Genomic DNA, 23,197 nt, shown 5'->3' on the forward strand with positions numbered 1-23,197 from the left:
GTGTTAAGGATACAATTTTAAAGACCGAACCTTAATTTTACCAAACGCTTAATTGCATTTAAAAAAAATTATATTTTCATCAACTACGTTTTAAAATTACTATTTTAATTGAAATTATTAAACCAAACAAACACTCAAGCTTGATACAAGTAGGTGTTAAAATAATAAGATATTGAAATAAAAAAGAAATTTGAATGACATGATATATTACACGTACATAATATTGCATGGTTTATTTATAGGAAATGTGAAGTAATAATTAGTTAAAAAAGGTAATAAAATCATAAAGAATATTTGATTAGGTAGGCTCCTTTTCAAACGACACACCGTTTTCTCTTTTATCTCCCTCCCTCACCAACCTCAGCCGTTTCTTCAGTACATGCACCAACCAACACAGCAATCTCACAGCTTGGCGGACACCACAACAATGCCATAAAACCTCTCTCTCTCTCTCTCTCTCTCTCTCACTCTCTCACAGAGACACACACACAGAGACAGACACGCACGCGCATTATTTCTCAAAGTTCACGTGGATAATGTCGTCGACAACCTCGGAAACTGGCAAGGCCGTGCCGGGGCGTCTGGCGTCGGTTTACAGTGAGGTGCAGAGCAGCCGCCTCAACATCTCTCTCCCTCTCCCTTCAGTCCTTAAAACCTCCTTCAACGTCGTCGACGGCCCACCAAGCTCTGCCGCCGGAAACCCAGGTCCATGCTCATATATATTTTTAATTAAATATATAATATATATACGTACGTACGAACGATATGTATGTTTGTGCAATGTGTGTGAATATATATATATATACACAATATATGTGTACGCGTGATCTTGTGTGATATTGGATTTGTGCTCTTTTATGGCGCGAGTGTATATATATGTAATATTACTAATACATATAGAGCACGTGCGTGATTATATATATATATATATATATATGATTGTTTCTCAATATATAGTTTGTATCTAATGTGATTTTGGATGTTATATGTGGTTTTAGTGTGTGTATAGATAGTGTTTTTGTTGGGATTATAGAGATTATGCGATTTATGTTCAATTTGTTTCGTCTTAAAATATTTTTTTGATTGGAAACATTTTTTGTGAAAAAAAAAAGTAGATATTTCTGTTGTTTGTTTGCAATTCTAAAAATAGTTCAAAGACCATTTTTCTAATGTTTAGCTCATATTTGAAATACGTCAAATATTTATTATATTTTCATATAATGTGAGGAGCCGAGAGGAATAGAGTATGTGAGAATAGAAAGCCTTAGAAAGTGTAATTGAGATTAGTGCAATTGCCTACTCATATTGCTTACAATTTGGGCAGTTAATTGTAAGCCATCTCACAATTGCTTATTTGGAGGGTGTGAGAAAGCAACAGAAAATAGTTTACGCATATAAGAAACGTAAACTATTTTACACCTGGTGAATGTTAATTAATTATTTTTCTTGGTAAACTGAAAATATTTTCAAGTTTGATCAATATTTTATATCGTGTCAAACACTTAAAAATATAAAGAAAAAAAAAAAACCCTTTTTACAAAAAACAATGTTCGTTGAAACAAACGAAACTTTAGTGAAAAGTAAAAAAGAAAATGGTGACACAAAAAATTTATGTGATTAGACGGTGTACTTATGCCCACAAGAATGAGTGCCTAATATGATTACAACTTGTGTTGTACCGGGTTAGCATTAGAATGTGAGTCACCATCTCTAACTCTATCTATATATGTTACTGTTTGTGCTGGTGGGTGGGTGCGTTTGTGTATATATATATGTGTGTGTGTGAATGTATGCAAATGTATATATAGATCCAACTATGAATTGTGGTTTTTACAATATTATGTGATAGCAGATGGGATTGCAAAGTTGTTTCCGAACCTATTTGGACAGCCTTCAGTTATCCTAAAGGCAGGAGATTCCGGGGCAGCTACAAAAGATGGAAGTCTGAAGATTGGTGTGGTTCTTTCCGGAGGACAGGCTCCTGGTGGACACAATGTCATTTCTGGAATTTTTGGTGGGGGTCTTATGTATCTTGTGTTTCATTAGACAATGTTGAAATTGGTTGAGGGTTTTTTGAGGTTGTTTTTGTTTGTTATTGTCTCAGATTACTTACAGGAGCGGGCCAAGGGAAGCAGAGTGTATGGATTTAAGGGGGGCCCTGCAGGGATTATGAAGTGCAATTATGTTGAGTTGTCTACAGAGTTTATCTATCCTTACAGAAATCAGGTGAGGCCTTGGCCTTTCAGCACTCATATCATTTATAAAGAGAAAGAGGGAAAGAAAATTGAATAAAGAAAGAGAGTAAGGGAGGGAGAAAGTCATAAAAAAAGTATGCATTCATCTACAGTGCTTCCCTACTTTTGGGTAAGCACGGTAGATGAACTGCAAAATGCATTTGGTTTAGAAAACCGAATGTTTGATTAGCCATTTTACATAGAAATCCAAAACGCATAAGTCATTGTGGATGGTTTTATGCCAAACCACCGGGGTCTATAATGTTACATCTACTGCATGTCGTCCACTTATACATGAAACTCTCATGGTTGTGACGTTCCATAAATTTAGTCCCATGTTGGGTGGGTGCATTATACAAGTGCTCATGAGTGTTAAGTACACATTGGTCCTTACTAAGTAACATGGGTCTTTAAAAGTGATTATAGGAAGTTCTGATTATAACTTGACTAATCATTTTAGAGTGATAGAGCAAATGGAATTAGCATTTTTCTTGAATTTTTACACCAGTCATGCTTGATGTTTATGTCTTTGATGTAATTTTTTGTTGCTTTGGAGGCAATCAATTATATTAGGTAGACATGTATATTTATTTAGCTCATGTACTTTTCATTAAGTCAGAGTACTTAGCTCAAACTAAATAGATACTAATTTCATTACAACTTAGAAACCTGATTTGCAGCATGTCATTTTCCTTCTCAATTTTGTAATCATATCTAACGTAGTTTGGATTTTGTTGGCAGGGTGGCTTTGATATGATCTGTAGTGGCAGGGACAAGATTGAAACTCCAGAACAGGTTATATTAATTGCTCGATTTTGTATGCATTTTACATTTCCCTCAATTATGGTTTGTTGTCAAATATGGTAGTTGCATAGGTTTTTCTTCTAGATTAGATTTTGAAGAAATAGTAACTGAGTTGCATGGTCATATTCTCTTTCAGTTCAAGCAAGCTGAAGAAACAGCAAAAAAGCTTGATTTGGATGGGATTGTAGTCATTGGTGGGGATGACTCTAACACAAATGCGTGTCTCCTTGCTGAAAACTTCAGGTATGGAATGTGCCTCTGCAAGGAGGTGTTCTGCTATGATGACCACTTTTAGTGCTGTCCATTTTTATAGTTTGTTTGCAATTATGTTTACTTGTTCTTTCTTCTCTTAAATATTGAAGGGGTAAAAATATGAAGACAAGGGTTATTGGGTGTCCAAAAACCATTGATGGTGACTTGAAATGCAAAGAGGTTCCCACAAGTTTTGGATTTGACACAGCATGCAAGGTAATTTAATATGTTTGCTTTAGTACTTCTCTTTCTTTCTTTCTTTCTTTCTTTCTTTTTTAATTCCAGAATTGTGTATATTTTACATTGATATATTTAAACATGCAGATATATTCAGAAATGATAGGAAATGTGATGACAGATGCCCGTTCAACTGGAAAATACTACCATTGTAAGTGCTCTGGTTGTAAGCAAATCAGATCATGTTATGCTTTATATCTCTTTCCTGATGCTTCCTGTACTGATGCATATGTTACAAACATAGAGGCTTTGCATACTTGAGCATCTAATGTTTCAGATGAAGGATAGTAATAGTAAGCAGTTCTTATTTTTTGCATCCAACCTTTTTGTCATGCATTTAATGCTCAATTATGATACATAATACTCTTGCACTAGGTTGTATATGCTTACTGATTAAATGTTTTTATTGATTTTACATAGATCTTCTTTTGGTTGTTCTCCTTATTGCTTTTTTCTGCAGTTGTAAGGCTTATGGGCCGTGCAGCTTCTCACATAACATTGGAATGCGCTTTAGAGACTCACCCAAACATTGCAATTATTGGAGAAGAGGTGCCTTTGATAATCTTTCTCCAACTTATTTCTATATCTTTTTCTCTGCTGTATACTTCTTGCGGAGTGTTTTAACAGAACATTGCAGAACATTCAAATCAGAGCTTAATGATCATTTTTTTTTATCTATCCCAAATGCTTGACAAGGTTATATTTTGCTACAGGTTGCTGCCAAGAAGCAAACACTCAAGAGCGTTACAGACAATATTACAGATATAATCTGCAAACGTTCTAAACTTGGCTATAATTACGGTGTCATACTTATTCCAGAAGGTCTAATCGATTTCATTCCCGAGGTACTATCTTGAAGAAATCATGGAACTTTCTCCATGCCCTTTCTCCCTTTTCTCCTTGCTTCATCATTGCCTTTCTTGTGTCTTTGAGTAAAATTTGAGTTTTAGTATCTCTAGCATATGGCTTTCTATATATACCTTGTAACCTGCAGGTACAACAGCTAATTTCAGAGCTTAATGAAATCTTAGCCCATGATGTTGTTGATGAAACTGGAATGTGGAAAAAGAAACTCCAAAGCCAATCTCAGGAGCTTTTCGAGTTGTTCCCACAAGCAATTCAAGAGCAACTACTGCTTGAGAGAGATCCACATGGGAATGTGCAGGTAATTGTTCTTTTATCCTGAATTGTTGGATTGTTGTCTTGAATTTTAACACTTTTGATTTCATACCTCTAGGTTGCCAAGATAGAAACAGAAAAAATGCTCATTCAAATGGTGGAAACTGAATTGGACAAAAGGAAGCATGAGGGTCAATATAATGGACAGTTCAAAGGACAATCACACTTCTTTGGGTACTGAAATAATGTGAAGTAATGCTGTTTTTTTAACACAATAGGCATCTAACATAGACTTGAATTTCACTTTTTAGTTATGAGGGCAGATGTGGTTTGCCTACAAACTTTGATGCAAACTATTGCAATGCACTGGGTTATGCAGCTGGAGCCCTCCTTCAGTCTGGAAAAACTGGATTGATTTCTTCGGTTTGTGTTTTCATGTTTTTCTTTCATATGTATATTGTTATTGCATGTTTCTTTTTCCTTTCAAATCTTTCCATTGTCTTTTTTCTTGGTCTGTTCAAGTTTGTCTCATTTACTATTCAACAGTCTGCTGAGCATCATAATCCCATATCTTTTACTAATTCATAATATCAACTGGAAATCCAGGTAGGAAATTTGGGTGCCCCAGTTGAGGAATGGACAGTTGGTGGAACAGCACTGACATCCTTAATGGATGTCGAGCGGAGACATGGTATACTACCATTGGCCTTGGTCATCATTAACTCAAGGCTAACTAAGCCAATACAATCTTTTATGTTATTTGTCACTACAATTTTTCTGGTAACTTTTTCCGGGTTAGTAATTTCTTACACCGCCTGCAAATCCGATACGAACTCGACACAAAATTAGCGAGTTAGAATTAAGAAGTCTGACGACTTATATAATCTTATACCTATATCTTAACACAATTTGAACCTGACACACGAACACAAATTTGCCACCCATTTTTCTTAGCTTGATACCGCCAACAATCATAATGAAATCAATATGCTTCTTGACAATTTCATTAGTAAAGGGCATTGTGACCTAGGATTTAAAGACTAAAGACCTGGTTGACCTGACCATTATTCTGTGCTTAAATGTTAAGTTTTTGAAGTTAATCTTTTGCAGGGAAGTTCAAGCCAGTGATTAAGAAGGCAATGGTAGAACTTGAAGGTAACTACTTTTTCTCCTTAAATCTGCTGTGGCCTTCACCAAATGATGGGAGTGGCATTGGCTGCAGTATCTAGCTAGCACTTTCCTTTTTCTTATTCTTTTTTTCTTTTATCTTTTTTCTTTTTTTTTTACCAAATAAATCTAAGGGTCTTTCGTTTCATTTATGAAATACCAGGTGCACCTTTCAAAAAACTTGCATCCTTGCGGGATGACTGGGCACTCAACAATCGATATGTTAGTCCAGGTATGTTATATATATATATATATATGAAAACTATACAACCAGTAGACCACTCTTATGATAACTACTGCAGAAGTAAATGCTCAACAATAAACAACTCAATGCCATAATTAACGTGGCGTTTGGTTCGCAGAATCTAACATTCTCCTGGCATGTACTTTCCCAAGAATTTGATGCATATGTGACTATTCACATGTTTGAAAATCACTAGATATCTAATAGGATTCTTGGGAATATAAGATTCTCATGTTTGGTTTACAACTAGGTATCCTGTAGGAATTATTTATTCTTTGCAAAATATCCTTATGTTTCTTTCTTCGGCGCAAAGACTGTTTGATACAAAATTACTTAGGAATTAAACAAAAAATGACAAGGAACGAGAAAGGTTTGGCACCTTTTTAGTAGAAACATGTGAGGCGTGCGCATTTTTGTCTTTTAAAAGGAAGAAAATATTCCCAAAGCAAAAAAAGACTCACCTCTTCAAAAATGAAAAATGGATCCACCATTCCTTTTGATCAATTTAAGAGCATTCCCAGCAGACTCCCTATAAGGAAGTCTGTTCTCTAAGTTTAGATAATATGTCCAAAAAAATCGCAAAAAACATCCCACAGCAGACTCCTTAAATGAACTCTAAACATTATGATTGCTACAGTGAAACTCAATGTTTTGAGTTCCACTATTGTAATCCTTATGATTATTAAAATAAAATAAAAAATGATTATCTCGATCTCTTCTTTCCTCACTCCTCTCTCCTCTCATGTTTCATAATTCTCTCTCATCTCTCATCTCATATATATAATATAATTAAAAAAAACAAATATTTTAATGATATAGGGAATGATTAAGGGAAGCTATTGTGGTGTATTTTGACATAGGAAAGCAAAAAGTAGTTTGGATCCTTAAATATAGAAAAATGACATAGAAGCTGCTGGGGATTGCAACCAAACGATGTAAACTTTTAGAATTTATATATATATATATATAAAAAAAAAAAAATTCTTAGAAGATTACACTGATATCCTCTGACTTTGCTAATTTCTCCTTTTGTTCAGGTCCCATTCAATTTGTAGGCCCAACAGCGAATGCTATCAATTACACTCTACTGCTGGAGCTTGGAGTGCAAGCTTAGGAGCATACATGGATGGGTTCTGGTTATAAATTCGATTATTTATATTCAATAACAAGAAATTTGAGCAGCAGATGTAATTTGGCAAGGCTATCTCAACCAGGAAACTTAGGATCCATGTTGCTGACCCAACCTTTCTTTTCTTCTATGGTTTCTTAGTATTTTGTGACCAACTTTTAATTTTGATTCTACCTGGTTAATTAACTAAACATCAACACTTCAACTAAGGATTCTGGTTCATTTCTGTATTAGTGCCATAGGTACAAATCTACTTTACAAAGCGTTGCATGTTAAAATATTAATTAAATTAAGAGAAAAAAGTTGAAGAGTAGAGGGAGAGTATTGAGACAGTAGCTTTTAAAATCAGTACTAAATTTGTGATTAAACACTATTAGGTTTTGATCCAATGATAATTTTAAAAGTAATGTCAAGGAATATGGAAATGAAAATATACGTAGCAGTTTTCTTTTATTAATTTAAGAATTAGAATGTATTAGATATCACCACTTTAAAAAGTCATTATTTCACAAATCCAATCACAATTGGGTTAATAGTGCCTATTAGAGGTGTACTACAGCTTTTATTATAAGTATCAACACGACATTTATCATATCAGTCATTAAAATGTAAACTTATGTATGACAGATCACGTCACACTTATCACATTTACAAAATGATGTAGCAGTTCACGTGACATTTATCATATTAAGCACTAGAATATAAACCGTCACATGGCATAATAAATTGTGGGCCGAAAGTTTTTGTAAAGGGGAGTTATTGTAAAAGTTGAAATACCAAAGCATTTTTCCATTTGGTTAATTATAAAAGAGAGATGATAGGTACCCAACTCATTTGCCTAACTGAAGTCCAAACTTTTGCCTTATTTTTTATTTAAAAAAAAAACTAAATAGCAAATGAAAAAAAATGTGTGAAGAAATAATATCTATTTTTGGTCAATCTTTTATTTGTTATTCAAAAAAAAAATACAAAATGATATTTTTCATTATAAAATATCATTTTAAAAAAATCAAATAAAAGAAGGATCAAAAATAGATATTATTGCTTTAGACATTTTTCATTATAAAAAATAAAAAAATAAAAAAATAAAAAAAAAGGTAAAAGTTAGACTTAAATTGGGCAAATAATTTGGGACTCTATCATTTTTTATTATAGGACAATGGTTTGAGAAGTGATTCCCTGTTACGCGTGTAGGAAACACTTGGGTTAGCGGGTCAATCTTGGGCTTTGATAAATGGGTCGTGTTGGCTTTCCGGCCCATATCCCAACAAAAACCATGGACTCAAACTTAAAAAGCCTTCGCTAGAAAGAGAACAAAGAGAAAAACAGTCACCAATGAAAAACAGTACGGTGTTCCTTGCTAGAAGAATACTAACAAATGTCAACAGCCCAGCTTCAAGGCTGCGATCCTACTGCTCACCACCCTCATCCTCCTCTCCTCCCCGCAACAATAAGCTCTTTGTTGGAGGTTGATCTCTCTATCTCGCTCTCTCTTGTTCTCCCCATGTACATAAACACGCACGAGCACATGTTCTTGTGCTTTTTGGTAGCTTATATGATGAATATGGCTTCTGGGTGTTGCAGGCTTGTCATGGTCGGTGGACGAGAGGTCTCTGAAAGACGCTTTCTCTTCCTTTGGGGAGGTCACTGAAGGTAATATGTTAAAAGCATTGTCAAGTGACTTGGAACTCCATTTTCTCATAATTGTTCGTATTTTGTTTGATGAAAGGCCTGAATGATCTCCAATTGTTATCAGTTTTATGGGAAAGATTCAGTTTTTCATTATTTGCTGATGAAAATTTTGTTCTCAACTTTTAAGACGTAACAATCAAGTACATTATGTGCTTTATACGATAGATACTCCAGTCAAGATCTATCTATGATGACCCAATGTGTACATGTATATGTGATACTGTCATTGTATATGCTCATGATATCAGAAGTCTTTCCTTTAAATGAACTAGACAAGTGTGTTTAGTTCTTCCATTCAATCTATTACAGTTGCCTTTAGATTTTCTATTCAAGTATGTCGGATTTTTAATTATACGTCTATTAGAGTTCCTAAATTATGCAACTGTTTTGAGTTTTTTAGTGAATATATTGTACGATAAAGACAGCGGTAGGTCTAGAGGCTTTGGATTTGTTAATTTTTCAAAAGAAGATGATGCCAGAAGTGCAAAAGATGCCATGGATGGAAAGGTGAGTTGTTGCTTATAATCATCATAGACTTCAAGTGCAAACTTCCAAAGTGTCCTATTTGTGATAATTAACAGCTGCTGCTGATTTGGGTGGTTTTGGTTGTAGGCATTGTTAGGTCGACCACTGAGGATTAGCTTTGCTCTTGAAAAGGTTCGTGGTGGACCTCTGGTAGTCCCTCGCCTTTCAAACATTGGAGATGTCACCAATCGCAATACTAAACTTCCTGGTAATATTTTAAGGTCTCTTGTGGTGAAGGTGACAAAATATCAGCTGTGAGAGCGATGATTTGTATATGGTGGTTGTGATGCTCTGTTTCTCTCTGCTCAATTAGCCATGGTTTATCGCCATAGCAGCACCATGCACGCATTAAATGTAACTGTTTTAAGTGCAATTTTAACCACGTGTATATAAGTTTTAGAACACTTTCTCATTGCAAGCTGATTTTCAAGATTGAGTTTTACTCAAAGTTTGTATTAGGCTATCACTTGATTTTCGACCTCATGCTGCTTTTGTTACTTATTTGAACACATCACTCATATCAGCAGATACACACGCATACTCACACACACTTCAGAGACCATCTTCGAGCTTGTATATTCAATGATTTCTGTTTTTTTTTTTTTTTTTCGTTTGTTTGTATGTATGTGCATATGCTCAAGTTTAAATATGCTCTTGATTCTTTCTTGTGCTGTTTTCTGTATTCCCCTTGATCTGAATTTTGAGAGTGGTTTACAGGTGAAAGGTATGCAAGGGGACTAATCTTAACCTGGACTTGAAGTTGGTCAAAATCCAAGTATCACTGGGCCTGGGTTCATTCGAACAGAGGATAGATAAACTGGATGGTGTACTTTCAGCCTTCTAGGTTCTAAGCCCTCGAGATCCCAAGATGTATGTCGAACTATCTCCTTGTTTCATGTTCTTTCATCTTGGAGACCTATGAAATTATTGATTTCTAGAGTAGAGAAAATTTTGCTTTTCTTCTGAGAGGCAGTGATACTGAGGGCAAGACTATTTTAGTGGCTTTAAAATGTATTTTTTAATCGTTTGGAAAATGCTTTATCCCATATATGAATCTATAACAATTTTAAAAGCGTTGTTGAAAGGCAAAAAGATATAGGTATTGGGTAAAGTTTTTCTTCAAATTGAGTTAAAGGAAATTCTTCCAAATTAAACTGACATATATTTTTAGAGTATGTGATTTTTACATGCCTTTTTAATAAAATCAACTGAGAATGTGACATCTGTCACTAGAACACGTTATTCTTTAATATTAGATTCGAGTTTAATTGACTTAATTGAAGGAATTTATTCTAAACCAATCAAGAAGAAAACTTTTTTCAATGATATTCTTAAAAGTGTTGCGACAAGTTATGCTTTGAATCTTTGATAGTCTTTCTCACACATACCATGTTCTCATGGTTTGAGGATGAGACTTAAACTATTATATCAAGTGGTAGTGTCAATTATTTCTTAAATTTTTTTTAACAATAGCTGATTAGCATTGTCACATCAGTAAAATAAAATAGTGGTGGAATAAAAATGTAATTTTTAACGTTACTCTAATGAAGGCTTATGAGGAGTGGTTGGACACACCAAAAAAAAAAAGAGTTTATGATGAGTTATTTAAATGGTTTTAGTTGGTGTTTTCGAGGGATAACTCAATTGGCTGGGGACAACGCCTCATGAAGCGAAAGTTAATAGTTCAAATCCTTCTCCCTATCCCTTTGGGTGGACATGTAAAAAAAGAATGGTTTTAGTTGGCAAAAAAAAAGTCAATTTAAGTTTGACCACTAGATTACGTTGGTGAGTTTAAAGCTAATAGAAACCGATTTTTCACGTAATATTGACCATAAAATCCTGGTATAATTTTCTATCTAATAATTTAAGGTATATATTAATCTTAACATTCATGAAACTAAATAATAACTCATAAAAACTCAACACAAAGAGAACTATCCAAATAAATTAAAACAAAGTTAAGATATTTCAAAATACAAAATTTTCCTTGGAACTAAATTGGGAAAATTTTCACCAACCCAATTTGTAAAATTGACATCTATCTATCTTCTTTTTTTTTTTTTTTTTTTTTTTTTTAAATTTGTGTGTGTAATAAATTGACATCTATCCCTCTATGAAATTTTTTTTTTTTGATAAAACTCGTGATTCTGACAAATGAAGACATATATATAATATTTTATTTTTATTGTAGGTGACACGTGTCACAATATTATTGGTATTGACTTGGTATTTGGTGTTTTTTGTAAAACAAAAAAATTGAACAAAAGTTGGTGCATTGACTTACTTGTGTTCTTTGCTTGTCACAAGTAACTTCTAACCAATTTTTATACTCTAAATCACATTGACTGATTTGATATTTATTCAAATTTTTAAATGTAAACAATACGGCACCGTTCTCACCCAGAAACGACACCGTCGCGAGAAAGTGTAGTCTATATAACGGATCCATCAGCAGCCAAGAGGTACGAACTCGGGCGCTTCTCAAACTCCAAGCAATTCGACCAGAAGTTCAGAAATCAAACGTCACTCTCTCAAACAATGGAAAGCGAAGGCCGAGAACCCAATCCCAACGACGACAGCCACCCCAACAAGGACGATGACGGCGGCAGAGAAGCCATAATCACGTCCTTCCGCGAGATCACCTCCGCGACCAGAGAGGAAGCCATCTTCTTCTTAGAGATCCACAAATTCGACCTCGACGCCGCCGTTTCGACCATCCTCGACGACGTCGTCACCACCACCAACAACAACAAAGATAACGATAACAATGAAAATGCTAACGATGATACTGACGCCGTCGTCACGCAGTCGCTGCCGTCGGATCCGGAGTCGCCGGAGTACTGTCCCACGCCGTCTAGGTCCCGGTCTCCGTCGCCGTCACGGGCTGCGTACGAGCTCCGGTCGCGGCGGGAAAAGAAGGAGGAGAAGAAGAAGAAGAGGAAGAACGACGGACCGTCGCACGGAAGACGTAGTACACGTGGCAACGTTCGTACGCTCTCGGATCTGAAACGGCCAGCTCGGGACGAGTCCGATAGCGACGACTCCGATGAGCCTCAGGAGTACTACACCGGTGGCGAGAAGAGGTATCTCTTTTTTATTCGATATTTATTTATTTTTGGGTTTCTGTGTTTGGCTGCCTAGAAAACCTAGGAGACTTTCAAAGAACAAATATTTTTGTTCTGTGATTGAAAATGCAACACCAGTAGCATTAAGGTTGAGTAGATTCAAAATTGGCTAGGATGTTGACAAAATAGACGCCATTGTGATGGAATGGATTTGAATGGCGTGAAGATTTTGTGTGTATACGATTGGTTGTGTTTGTGTTTTTAGTTGTTGTCGTTTACTTTCATAGGTCTCTGTGATATGATAGTGTATGGAAATGGCAGTTTGTTATTATGTGGTCGATCAGTATCTAATCTCTAACTCCCACTATGATTATGGCATCAAAAGAAATCATATTTTGTATAATAGATTGTTGAGTAAAAAGCAGTACGAAACCAACATGGAACTGGCATTTTGGTTTAGCTTATCAAGGGAAGTATCTTTTGCATATAATGGGTGGAATGAATGCGTTGAGGAATCTAGTTTAGAATTGGTGATGGGTAGGCCCTGATTTAATTGTTTGGCGTGCAATTTCGTAATGTTTTGTTCACCCATAGAGAAAATAAAAGAAGAGAGATTTTTTTTTTTAATGTTCTTTTCCAATGTTTTGGTGTGTTCGGAGTGTGAAAAATATGTTTTTTTTTTTTTCTTGGTCCATAGAGTTTTATCTCCCAAATTGGTGAAATTTATAGAGAAAGTTGGGTAAAACAACTGAAGTAACCATGAACCTGAAGAATAAATGAGCGGCTCTGAGTTGGAAGTGCATAAGCATCTACTGAAGTATGAACTGAAGGTTGTAAGAACCTTTGTCAAGCTATGAGAAGGGAACCTTTATGATGAAGTTAATACCCAATTTTTTTAAGCCAAAAAGAGCAAAAGCTTCCTATGGCAATCCAGTTCTACATTTTTGTTGCCGGTACATGTTGTAAATAATCACTGCCATCTTGTATCAGACAATGAAGTTTTTCCTCACTACTCTCTTTTGGGAAAACGAGGTTCTTTGGCAGGGTTCTGTAGCAATTCTGTAGCCACAAGACCATAATGGCAAAGTAAGCCTCAGCTGGGTCCATTTGAAGGTCGCTCAATGCCATTTATAAATTGCTTGGCTTAGTTTATTATATGCACACTTGAGTATAGTATTGTTGTCACCGAGTTGGGTGATATCCTCTATTTTCTGTGGCCAGAAATATTTATATGAAATTTGTTGGTTGCATTTTAAAACATTTTTGTAACATGATCTTTATCTTTGTCAATGAATATAAGTGTTGTTACATGCTGTATACAAGCTATTGCTAATATTAATTGGTTCTTCTTTTGGTTGCAGTGGAATGCTTGTCCAAGATCCCACCAGAGGCAATGATGTGGATGCAATCTTCCGTCGAGCCAAACAGGTGGCTATAGAACCTCCTGATTACCTTCAACCATCTTCAAGCTCTAAAAGTTTTACTGGAACAGCTAGATTACTCTCTGGAGAGACGGTGTCATCTGCACCTGAGCCCCCTGAAGTTGTCACCCACACCATCACTTTCTGGAGAAATGGGTTCTCCGTGAATGATGGTCCTTTGCGGAGGTTAGATGATCCTGAAAATGCATCCTTCTTGGAGGTAATATTTTATTGTAAGTTTCATTAAGGTGGTGCTGATGGTTATCTATCTTAATATTTTGTGCTGCAGTTTTCTGTTTGTGCTATTATGGTTTATGAGAATTAGATATTCTATTTGCCCTTGTTTAGAGGGTGTATAGTTGCCATGCGATGCCAAAGCCCAGAAACTTGATTTATTTATCAAAAGAAAAGCCAAAAAACTTCGGTGGCATCAAGATGATTTTACTAGTCCAAATTTACGTATAGAAGCAACTTATTACTAAGGTTTAACACTGCTGTATGTTTTGCTGATCCAGTTTTTCCTAGGCATTTTCTTTCCACGCTTCCTGCCCTGATGTCTTTTCTATTAAGAGATTGTATTTATTCCTGACAAAATTTAAGATGTCTTTTTTGTTACCAATGAGTTTTAGCTCAAGCGGTACTTCCTCCCCCCTTTAAGAAGGTGGAGGGTGAGGTTGTGGGTTCAAGTCCCACCGGGTGCACGTAGAACTTACCAATAAAAAAAAGTGTTTGTTGTTATTGATCTTCTGGTTGTAATCATCTTTTTAAGTTACATAAGTGGTTTGACTTCTTCCTCCTATGGTTGGAGTTAGGGGTATTAAGTGAGCGAAGCTCTCGCAAGCAAGCTCGAGCTCGGCTCGTACTCGACTCGATTATTAAATGAGGCGTTTTGTGAACACAAATACTGGCTCGAATAGTAAACGAAGCAAGTTCGGCTCGACTCAGTTAAGCTCGCGAGTAGCTCGTATAAGGCTCGAACTGGTAGTTGTTCACATAGTTGCCCATATTAATATTAAAAATTGATGATTTTTTTTTTTTTTGTAATAGCATCCTTTTATTATAAAAGGATGCATATCATCTCTCTTCGAAACCAAATGCATTGTTGTATTGATTGAAGCTTCATACTCGGCTAGCTAGGCTAAGCAAATGCTCATATGCAAGCTGGCTTCTTGAGTCGTTTAAGAGTACTTGAAGTTTAAATTTATAATAAAAAAAATTAAAATAAAATAAAATATAAGAGCCAACTTGCAAGCTGGCTCGGCTCAGCTCGACTTATTATGAACTCGAGCTCGGGCTCAATTTTTTGACTCGTCCTTGAGCTCGAGTAAAATTTAAATAAGCCGAGTCCAAACAAGAGAAACTTGCTCAAGCTCGACTCGTTTACACCCTTAGTTGGAGTTAAAGACTGCAAATACTTTTTGATGGAACCACTTGAATTGTACCATGTGTTATCATTTTTATTTTAGTAGACATGTTGAGTGCCTATGATCGTTTGTATCTCAATGCAGAGCATCAAGGACTCCAAGTGTCCAGAGGAGCTTGAACCCGCAGATAGGAGAACTTCTGTACATGTTGATCTCGAGAAGCGGGATGAAAACTATCCTGTGCGTTCTATTTCGACCCTGATCTCCTTTGTATATGTTTCTGTCTGCATGTATTTCTCTTACCGTTCCTTTGTCCCATTGCTTTAATGCAGGAGCCAGCGAAGCAAGTGAAGCGCTACATACCTTTTGAGGGAGTGGGAAGAACTATAGGTAGCAGCAGCACCACCGCCCCTGCTGCCTCCGAACCCACCGATGCTGCCCCTTCCCTCAACACTGCCCCATTGCCATCGATGGGTTTAGTGGTCGATGAGTCATCACCGTCAACTTCTATTCAGCTAAGATTGGCGGATGGTACGCGTATGGTTTCTCGCTTCAACCACCACCATACAATAAGAGACATCCGTGATTTTCTCGACGCATCGAGACCAGGCAGTGCTAGAACTTACCAGCTGCTGACAATGGGGTTCCCTCCCAAACAACTTGCTGATCTGGACCAGACTATAGACCAGGCTGGCATAGGCAATTCAGTTGTCATCCAGAAATTCTAGCTATTTGCTTTGGTGCTAACACGTTTTGCGTTAGCCTTCTTTATATCGTTGACAAAAACTTGATTCATTCCATGTTATACATATGATTTGATTCAGAAGTGTTTTCCAAGAAATTACATGTTTCTGAAGCAAAGATCTATCTATTTGCGAAAACATGGAGTTCAATCTGATATATTTGTGGAATTGTGTTTGTTCTTTTGCCATTGGATAGTTGACAGGTTTTAATGATTCTCCTTGGGAGCTTTCAACCAAACATGGGACGACCGGGTGGGAAATGTGAATCCATGCTTTTGGTAATAAATCCTTCTTGGCTGGATGGGGGCAAAGCCGGCAGGCAAAAGGGGTTTGATTCGGAACTGCTTGGGCCATTGCGTTGGTGGACTCTCCCGGAACATGGGCTCTGAAATAGGCTATAGCCAAACCATTTTCATTCATTTCATATAAGAAGTGGATAATTTTTTTTTTATTATTATTTTTCTAAATTGAGTAGAAAAATATATTTTTGGTCGTTGTGATTTGGGGTTGTAACAAATAGCTAAATCACAACCCTCCTTGAGATGAGCCAAAAAAAAAAAAAAAATAACAAACAAGGTTATTGCCATCAAAAATACTTGACCGAATTTATTATGTCACGTCAACAGCAATTATATTATGACAAGTGTTGCTTACAATTTGAAAAAAAAAAAAAAAAAAAAAAAAAAAAAAATTCATTCTATCTTTTAGACAAGCACCTGAACATTCTATAGAGGAGAGTGCATCAACACCTCCATTTTATACCGCAAAGAAAGTGTTAACTGATGTGAGGTAGAGAAATGAGATGGATAAACAAATATTGTAAGAGTGAATAAAACAAGTAATGATGCAGTTAAATAAATTAGAAATTGATACTTGTAAATGAGCATATATTGATATGATCAAAGACTTACAATTTACTTGATTGATCAATGAAAGTACAAATATTTTGAGATTATTTAAAATGTCGTTATATATCTTGAAGGGTTTTTACAAAAGTGGATTACAAAGGTAATGGGTATATGGGATGGAAGAACTAATTTTTAGAATGAGTATTGTGCAACTTGCTGAACCTCTGAGAGCCATCTCTTAAATAGACTAGAGTTCTAACTGGAATCATTGCATGATTGACTAAGTGACTGAGCTTTTATAGCATGTTCACTGAAAGTAGATTCTTGCTACTTAAAAAAAAAAAAGTAAATCACACCAAAAGTGTGGTATCGAAGCTGTAAGTGTCGTACCATCAGTAACACCATCACGGAAAAACAAAAGTAAAGAAATTTATCACAAAAGTAATAAAATAAAGAAACATTTTGAGAAAAATGATTTCTATACAAAAAGTAAACCAAAGAAAAACTTGTCAAACAAAATACCACAAAAAGAATCAATTTTAATATATGTATATACTAGTTTTTTTTTTTGTAAGTGACACGTGTCAAATATGATTGATGTTGACGTGACACATAATGGATTCCATCAAATTTTTTAACAGTATGACCTTTTTTTCTTTTTTGATTACCCCAACAAGTATTTGGTTACTTTTTAAACCTCTATAAACCATTTGTCGTAACTTTAAACCATAGAGACTAAAAGTGCTTTTTTTTTTTTTTTTTTTTTTATTCATTTTTTAATTTCGTCTACTAAATTGATATTTGTCTTTAGAGCATATGTTTTTCACATGATATTTGTTCTTGGAGTAGGTGATTTTCACGTGAGAACCAATGTTCCAAGGACAAATATCAATTTAATAGATTGAGTTGAAGCATTGAACTTTGCCCATAAGAAGCACATACTAAGGGCTCCTTTTTAAGAAAAATTTATCCTCCTTTTTCCACTTAAGATTATAGAAAAAAATGATCATTTCTCAATTGAGTAATATTATTTTTTATATTTATTTATATCACTTATTTCACACCGACTAATATATCACATTTTTAATATATATATATATATATATATATATATATATTAAGTAATTGAGAAGAAAAATTACTTAAATAAAACAAGTCACATCAATCAATCATTTGTTTCATGTTACCAATAGAATGTGTCAAATGCAATTAAGGACAAGGATATTTTGAACTACTTTGGTTGTAATCTTTGGTTTTACCAGCCTAATACTCCATAATCCATATTGTACTTCATCCACGCCAGTATTTATTGTCCTTTGAATTATATAGCCCATTGTCAAGTTTTCAACCACAGTAGTATGTGATAAACACAGCATTGAGAGACCACTAAGAAAACAATGATGAATAAATTGAAAAGTTAAGATGCATTTAACACATTTGAGATTTGGGGGAACCATTTATGGATCTCTAGCCAGGCCAGGCCACTAAATTTTGATTCGAGACCAGTCTAATCTTGCTTTTTGAAAGCTATGATGAGTAGATGGAAAAAGTTGCATGTGATGAACCCATTTGCTTTTATCCACAACTAGCATAGAATCTAGATTATTTATCAATCTTAATCATATAGAGTTTGTCTAATCATATACTTTTAAGAGAGGTTAAAAAAAAAAAAAATTAACTTTTTGATGGCCAATGGAAATTGACATTTTTTTAGTTACTATCAACTATTCAACACACCCAATATAGATGGATTTTGTCAACTCCTCTTCTTTTACAATTAAATTAACATAGGGATAAACACAATGTTCAAGATATATTGACTTTTATGATATTATCTTCAAAATATATATTTTTTCTGGTATAGTTAATTAGGTATTACTCCAAACACTATATGCTAGTTGTTCCCTTTAGTGGAGTATGTGGGTTCTTTTGCAACACCTCTTGGAGATGACTTAAAGCAATAACCCATAAATGCTTGCTTGGCCTCAGGCCCCTCCCCCCAAATAATTTAAAAAAGAGAGTCGGCAAATTATTATAATTATTATTATTATTTTATTATAAAAGCATGAATATTTTTGAAATTTTGACAAAATTTAACGTAAAAGAATATAATTAAAAAACGGGTGAAAATTTATTAGAGTTTTGTAAAGTTTTTCCAAAATAAATTGATATTCATTAACATCAAGATGGATACATCATTCTTTTACTCTTAAGAGAGAAGGTATTACTCATAAGATAATATCAAGATGTTTATCAACCATCGGGCTGACTTACTAGATTTTGAGGCTTAAGATGATAAATTTAAGTAAGACATTTTTATAGAAAATGGGAGGGAAATTATAGGTGGATCATGAAGGGAAAGTGATGGCATCCATATGTACTACAAAGCGACACATTTCTACCCCAGGTATAGCGGCTTGGTAGGTGGTGGAATTTAGTAGAGATATGGAATTTCAAAATATCATGATGGAGGGAGATGCGCTTAAGATAGTTCTTGTGTTGCGAAAAGACGGAAGCTACTAGAGCATATATGGTATGGGCATTTGGTGAACGATACAAAAGTTCTTCTAAATAGCTTTCGGTCATGATTTGTGTAACATGTCAAAAGAAATGCGAACAAAGCATCGCATAGGTTAGCAAAGATGGCTATCTCTTAGCCCTTAGACTAAGTTTGGATGGAAGATTTTTTTTATTTTCATCCGTGATATTGTATTTGCTTATCAATAAGCTTTTCTTGAATAATGAAAATCTTGGAGATTCTATCAGAGCCAAGGCATATTTCTATTTAAATATTTAATTAAACAATATTTATTTAAATTTTATATATTAATTCTTAAACTTTGAAGATTTGCGGATCACTTAAACTTAAAGTGAAGTCAAGGAAATAGTCAAAATGAATTGGTCATTTATGAAGACTAGATTCAACGACTCCTAACATGTTAGTGCTGTAATTTTTATGTCTTGCATATCTTAAACACAAAAGTACAGAGATATTAATTCCTAGAAGGACTAAGGGTTTTACAGCAACTTGGATTAATCCTATGTGAAGGAAATTCATTTTCTTTGCTCTAAGTTTTTTAATTACTTCTTTAGAAAGTAATTGACATGTATCATGATGTTTATTTAAAGCATAAACTTGTTCAACTGTTTTTACGCTGTAATCATTGCTAAATGATAATGGTGAAAAACTTGATTTATAAATTTCTTTGGTTGGGACCTTGGGTATATTCAAATTATGTGAATCTATATTCGCTTCAAGAATGTTATATTCTTCTTCATTAACTATATCAGATAAAGAAAGTAAACTAGATTTAGAACTCATAGAAGAAGTAGATCTAAACAGTCTAAACATAATTCAAAATATTTGTTAAGAACAAGACAACAAAATTGAAGGCTTTCTACTTTTAAATGCTTCTCTTTAACGAGTCTTTTAAGTGTTCTGAAATAACTATTTGTGTGTCATATATATATATAGTGTATATATATATATTACACTATAAATATTGTTCATCTTTCTTTATTTGTATGTCTTTGAAATGTAAAGTAGCAAAACAATAATAAGCGCCTAGCTGCCTAGCCTTTGAGCTGCCCTTTTCAATCATTTTTCTTGGAGATTACTATCCCACGCCACGCCCCACTCAATGCTTTATTTTTTTTTTTTTAAATAACGAAGAACCTCTTTAAAGGCAAGGTCATATTGTATACCTACTCCTATCAAATAAACTTCGTACTCTTGTAAATTAATACTCCCTTCACATGGATTTTGTCTCGTTGATTGACTCCAATAAATTGTTTGGACCCAAGAAGATTCAAATTATAGACTTGATGAAAACACTACAAAGATCAAGGCTCTTACTACTTGAGCCAACCTCTTAAAGTTCTTCGCTTAGTACTTGTTCCGACACAACTATATACTAACAAATTCTATAGAGGATTAGTGTTTTTTTTTTTTTTTTTTCAGGATTTCCTATTCTAAAATTATGTGAATTCATGTTGTTTCTTGCATTGAACAGCTAGAAAAATGATGTGGCAATAATGGCATGTTAACAATTTCTTCCTAAAAGACTTTTATTTTTTTTATTTTTGAAGAGACGTTTATTCTTTAGAAAATAAAAAAAATATATATATATTTTGACTCAAAACTTTTCTACAACATAAAGCACAAGAACCTAAAAAAAAATATTAATCCTCATTAGTAACATCCACATTTGTAATAAATAGCATTTTTCAAGTTGTTCAATAAATTTACTAGACATATGCAACAATAATTATCACAAAACTCCCCTTCTGGCCTTCTTATGCCAAAACTCATCAAAGCTATTTGCGATAATAGTTTTGGCAATGCTTTAATCTAACGGCTTAGTGTCGATTTCCGTGCATTTTTGCATACTTGCACAATATGAAAGGGAAAGCATGGTTCCACCAAGTTCTTGATTTGGTGGCCAGACTACCCGGTCTCGAATCCTTGGAGGCCACTCTCAACTTTCAAACTCTCTAGCTTTTCCGCTCTAAATTAGGGTGACAATTTATGTTTACGTGTTAAGTTCGTGTTATATCAATGTATGCGTATAATATTATATAGATTAATTCTAACTCAACCCATTTAATTAAACAAGTTAAACTTCTCTATCATAACCTTCTAATTTTATATTGAGTTCATGTCGGGTTCGCGGGTTATGTAAAAAATTGTCAGCCATTATGTTATGTGTTGGTTCAAGTCGTGTCGAGACATGGGTATAAGATTATATAGGTAAACATAATTCGACCAATTTAATTAAATGGGAAAACTCTTTAACCATAATTGTTGTGCATGCACTTGTGAGAATTATGTCCTACATTGAGAAAGTATAAAAGAAAGAAAGAAGTGTTACATATCCCAAATTTTCCTCTCAAAAGTTAGTTCCCAAGTGATGTGTCACCATCTCATGAGATTTATTATTTTGAGAAGTGTGTCACCAACTCATGGGATGGTGACACATCATTTGGGAACCAACTTTTTAAAGGAAAATTTGGGATGTGTAGTATTTCTCAAAGAAAAATAGTAGTAATATACCTAAGTGGACTCAAGCCCATTAGCTTTAGCTTTTGGGCTAGAAGTGGTGTCCTAATATGTATATTAACTTACTCTGGTTTGACTCCTCCTTGATGTTTCTCTTTCTAACAATTGATATCAGAGCCCATGGTTTAGCTTCTGCTGTTGTTGATATGAGTGTCTTGGTTCGATGTGTTTGGTTTGACTCCGATAAAAAGAGTAGTTTCTCTTGGAATACGCGTGACACTCTTATGTATGAGGGAGTTTGTTCAATGTGGTAGAGACCCATAAGTGAGGGAAGTTTTGTTGTGCATACACTTGTGAGGTTTGTGTCCTACTTGTGAGGTTAATATACCTAAGTGGATCTAAGTCCATTAGCTTAGGCTTTTGGGCTATAAGTGGTATCCTAATATGCATATTAATTTACTATTTTTTGACTCCTCTTGGTATTTCTCTCCGCAACAATTGGTATTACAGCTCATGGTTAGCTTCCGTCACAATTTAATTTCGTGCCAAGTTTGCAGATTGTGTCAAAAATTGTTAGCCCTACCCAAAACAAGGTATGAAGCAAAGAGGATTAACTTGATAAACCTCATCACGTACTGCTCTACTGTCATGTAGCATTACTCTAGATTCTTGAATTATACAATTTACTTATCAGAGAAATGCTATATACACTTTCAATCCTATACTCTTAAGTGTACATTCAATTGCAATACACATTATTATTGAATTTTGGATGAATCATTATTAAAATTTGAATTTAATTATTATTTTCACTAACACATCATGAAATGCACACTTGAAAGTTTGAAAGTGTGAAAGTAAGAGTCTACTTATAAACATATGACTATTTCTATTAATAGGTGCTTTGATATTAGCTTACAAACTTTAGAAGAACCCATAAACTATAAAATATACATTTGGTGATGACTATTTTAATCGATATAATTGATGCTTAAGAAATATGAGGCCATGACCTTTTCCAGCAGTGAAAGTCTCTTAAATGATATTTTAAGAACCTGTTTAGAATTGTGTTAGAAAAATAGATATTTTAAGTCAAAAAAAGTTTTTAGATAAAAGTTTTATTTTTAAGCTTTTGTCAGTGCATTTTGGCAATTTTTTGGCTTTTTGGACCTTTAAAAGCATTTTTAATTTTCTTACCAAACGAGTATTTTTTTTTTCAAACAAGCTTTTTGAGTGTTAAAAGCACTTTTAGGTGCTTCAATTTTTGGGCCCTAAGTTATTAGATGAAGAAAACATTAAACGTTAGTTGAGATGAAAGCAAGCAAATAAAGTGCAGTACCATGCTGCTGAGATG

General features: G+C 34.5%; 3 protein-coding genes across 3 annotated transcripts; all 3 read left to right on the plus strand.

Annotated features, from left to right (window-relative positions):
* Positions 1-448: 448 nt before the first annotated feature.
* Positions 449-7,414, plus strand: LOC132182364 (pyrophosphate--fructose 6-phosphate 1-phosphotransferase subunit beta-like). The gene is made up of 16 exons (XM_059595593.1): positions 449-705; positions 1,853-2,014; positions 2,105-2,226; positions 2,976-3,029; positions 3,175-3,281; positions 3,401-3,506; positions 3,615-3,678; positions 3,988-4,076; positions 4,241-4,372; positions 4,522-4,692; positions 4,765-4,880; positions 4,958-5,069; positions 5,253-5,337; positions 5,757-5,801; positions 5,977-6,045; positions 7,095-7,414. Exons 1-16 carry the CDS (start codon positions 537-539, stop codon positions 7,169-7,171), a joined length of 1,680 nt encoding a protein of 559 aa, XP_059451576.1. The 5' UTR covers positions 449-536; the 3' UTR covers positions 7,172-7,414.
* A 1,107-nt stretch (positions 7,415-8,521) lies between these two features.
* On the plus strand, positions 8,522-10,503 carry LOC132182736 (glycine-rich RNA-binding protein 4, mitochondrial). The gene is made up of 5 exons (XM_059596066.1): positions 8,522-8,654; positions 8,771-8,839; positions 9,279-9,385; positions 9,491-9,611; positions 10,121-10,503. Exons 1-5 carry the CDS (start codon positions 8,522-8,524, stop codon positions 10,159-10,161), a joined length of 471 nt encoding a protein of 156 aa, XP_059452049.1. The 3' UTR covers positions 10,162-10,503.
* A 1,301-nt stretch (positions 10,504-11,804) lies between these two features.
* On the plus strand, positions 11,805-16,081 carry LOC132183026 (plant UBX domain-containing protein 4). Its single transcript, XM_059596417.1, has 4 exons — positions 11,805-12,486; positions 13,830-14,109; positions 15,398-15,493; positions 15,586-16,081. Exons 1-4 carry the CDS (start codon positions 11,942-11,944, stop codon positions 15,979-15,981), a joined length of 1,317 nt encoding a protein of 438 aa, XP_059452400.1. The 5' UTR covers positions 11,805-11,941; the 3' UTR covers positions 15,982-16,081.
* Positions 16,082-23,197: the final 7,116 nt, after the last annotated feature.

The sequence above is a fragment of the Corylus avellana genome, chromosome ca5, assembly GCF_901000735.1.
Source record: "Corylus avellana chromosome ca5, CavTom2PMs-1.0".
In the NCBI taxonomy this organism is placed as follows: Eukaryota; Viridiplantae; Streptophyta; class Magnoliopsida; order Fagales; family Betulaceae; genus Corylus; species Corylus avellana.

What these genes read in the sequence shown, in the direction of transcription:
- LOC132182364 (XM_059595593.1), top strand. Translation starts at nt 537, where the DNA reads ATGTCGTCGACAACCTCGGAAACTGGCAAGGCCGTGCCGGGGCGTCTG. An exon ending in CTCTGCCGCCGGAAACCCAG is followed by an intron (nt 706 to 1,852) that starts GTCCATGCTCAT and finishes ATGTGATAGCAG; the next exon opens with ATGGGATTGCAAAGTTGTTT. An exon ending in TTGCAATTATTGGAGAAGAG is followed by an intron (nt 4,077 to 4,240) that starts GTGCCTTTGATA and finishes ATTTTGCTACAG; the next exon opens with GTTGCTGCCAAGAAGCAAAC.
- LOC132182736 (XM_059596066.1), top strand. Translation starts at nt 8,522, where the DNA reads ATGAAAAACAGTACGGTGTTCCTTGCTAGAAGAATACTAACAAATGTC. An exon ending in CAATAAGCTCTTTGTTGGAG is followed by an intron (nt 8,655 to 8,770) that starts GTTGATCTCTCT and finishes TGGGTGTTGCAG; the next exon opens with GCTTGTCATGGTCGGTGGAC. An exon ending in CTTTGGGGAGGTCACTGAAG is followed by an intron (nt 8,840 to 9,278) that starts GTAATATGTTAA and finishes TGAGTTTTTTAG; the next exon opens with TGAATATATTGTACGATAAA.
- LOC132183026 (XM_059596417.1), top strand. Translation starts at nt 11,942, where the DNA reads ATGGAAAGCGAAGGCCGAGAACCCAATCCCAACGACGACAGCCACCCC. An exon ending in TACACCGGTGGCGAGAAGAG is followed by an intron (nt 12,487 to 13,829) that starts GTATCTCTTTTT and finishes TTTTGGTTGCAG; the next exon opens with TGGAATGCTTGTCCAAGATC. An exon ending in AAAATGCATCCTTCTTGGAG is followed by an intron (nt 14,110 to 15,397) that starts GTAATATTTTAT and finishes ATCTCAATGCAG; the next exon opens with AGCATCAAGGACTCCAAGTG.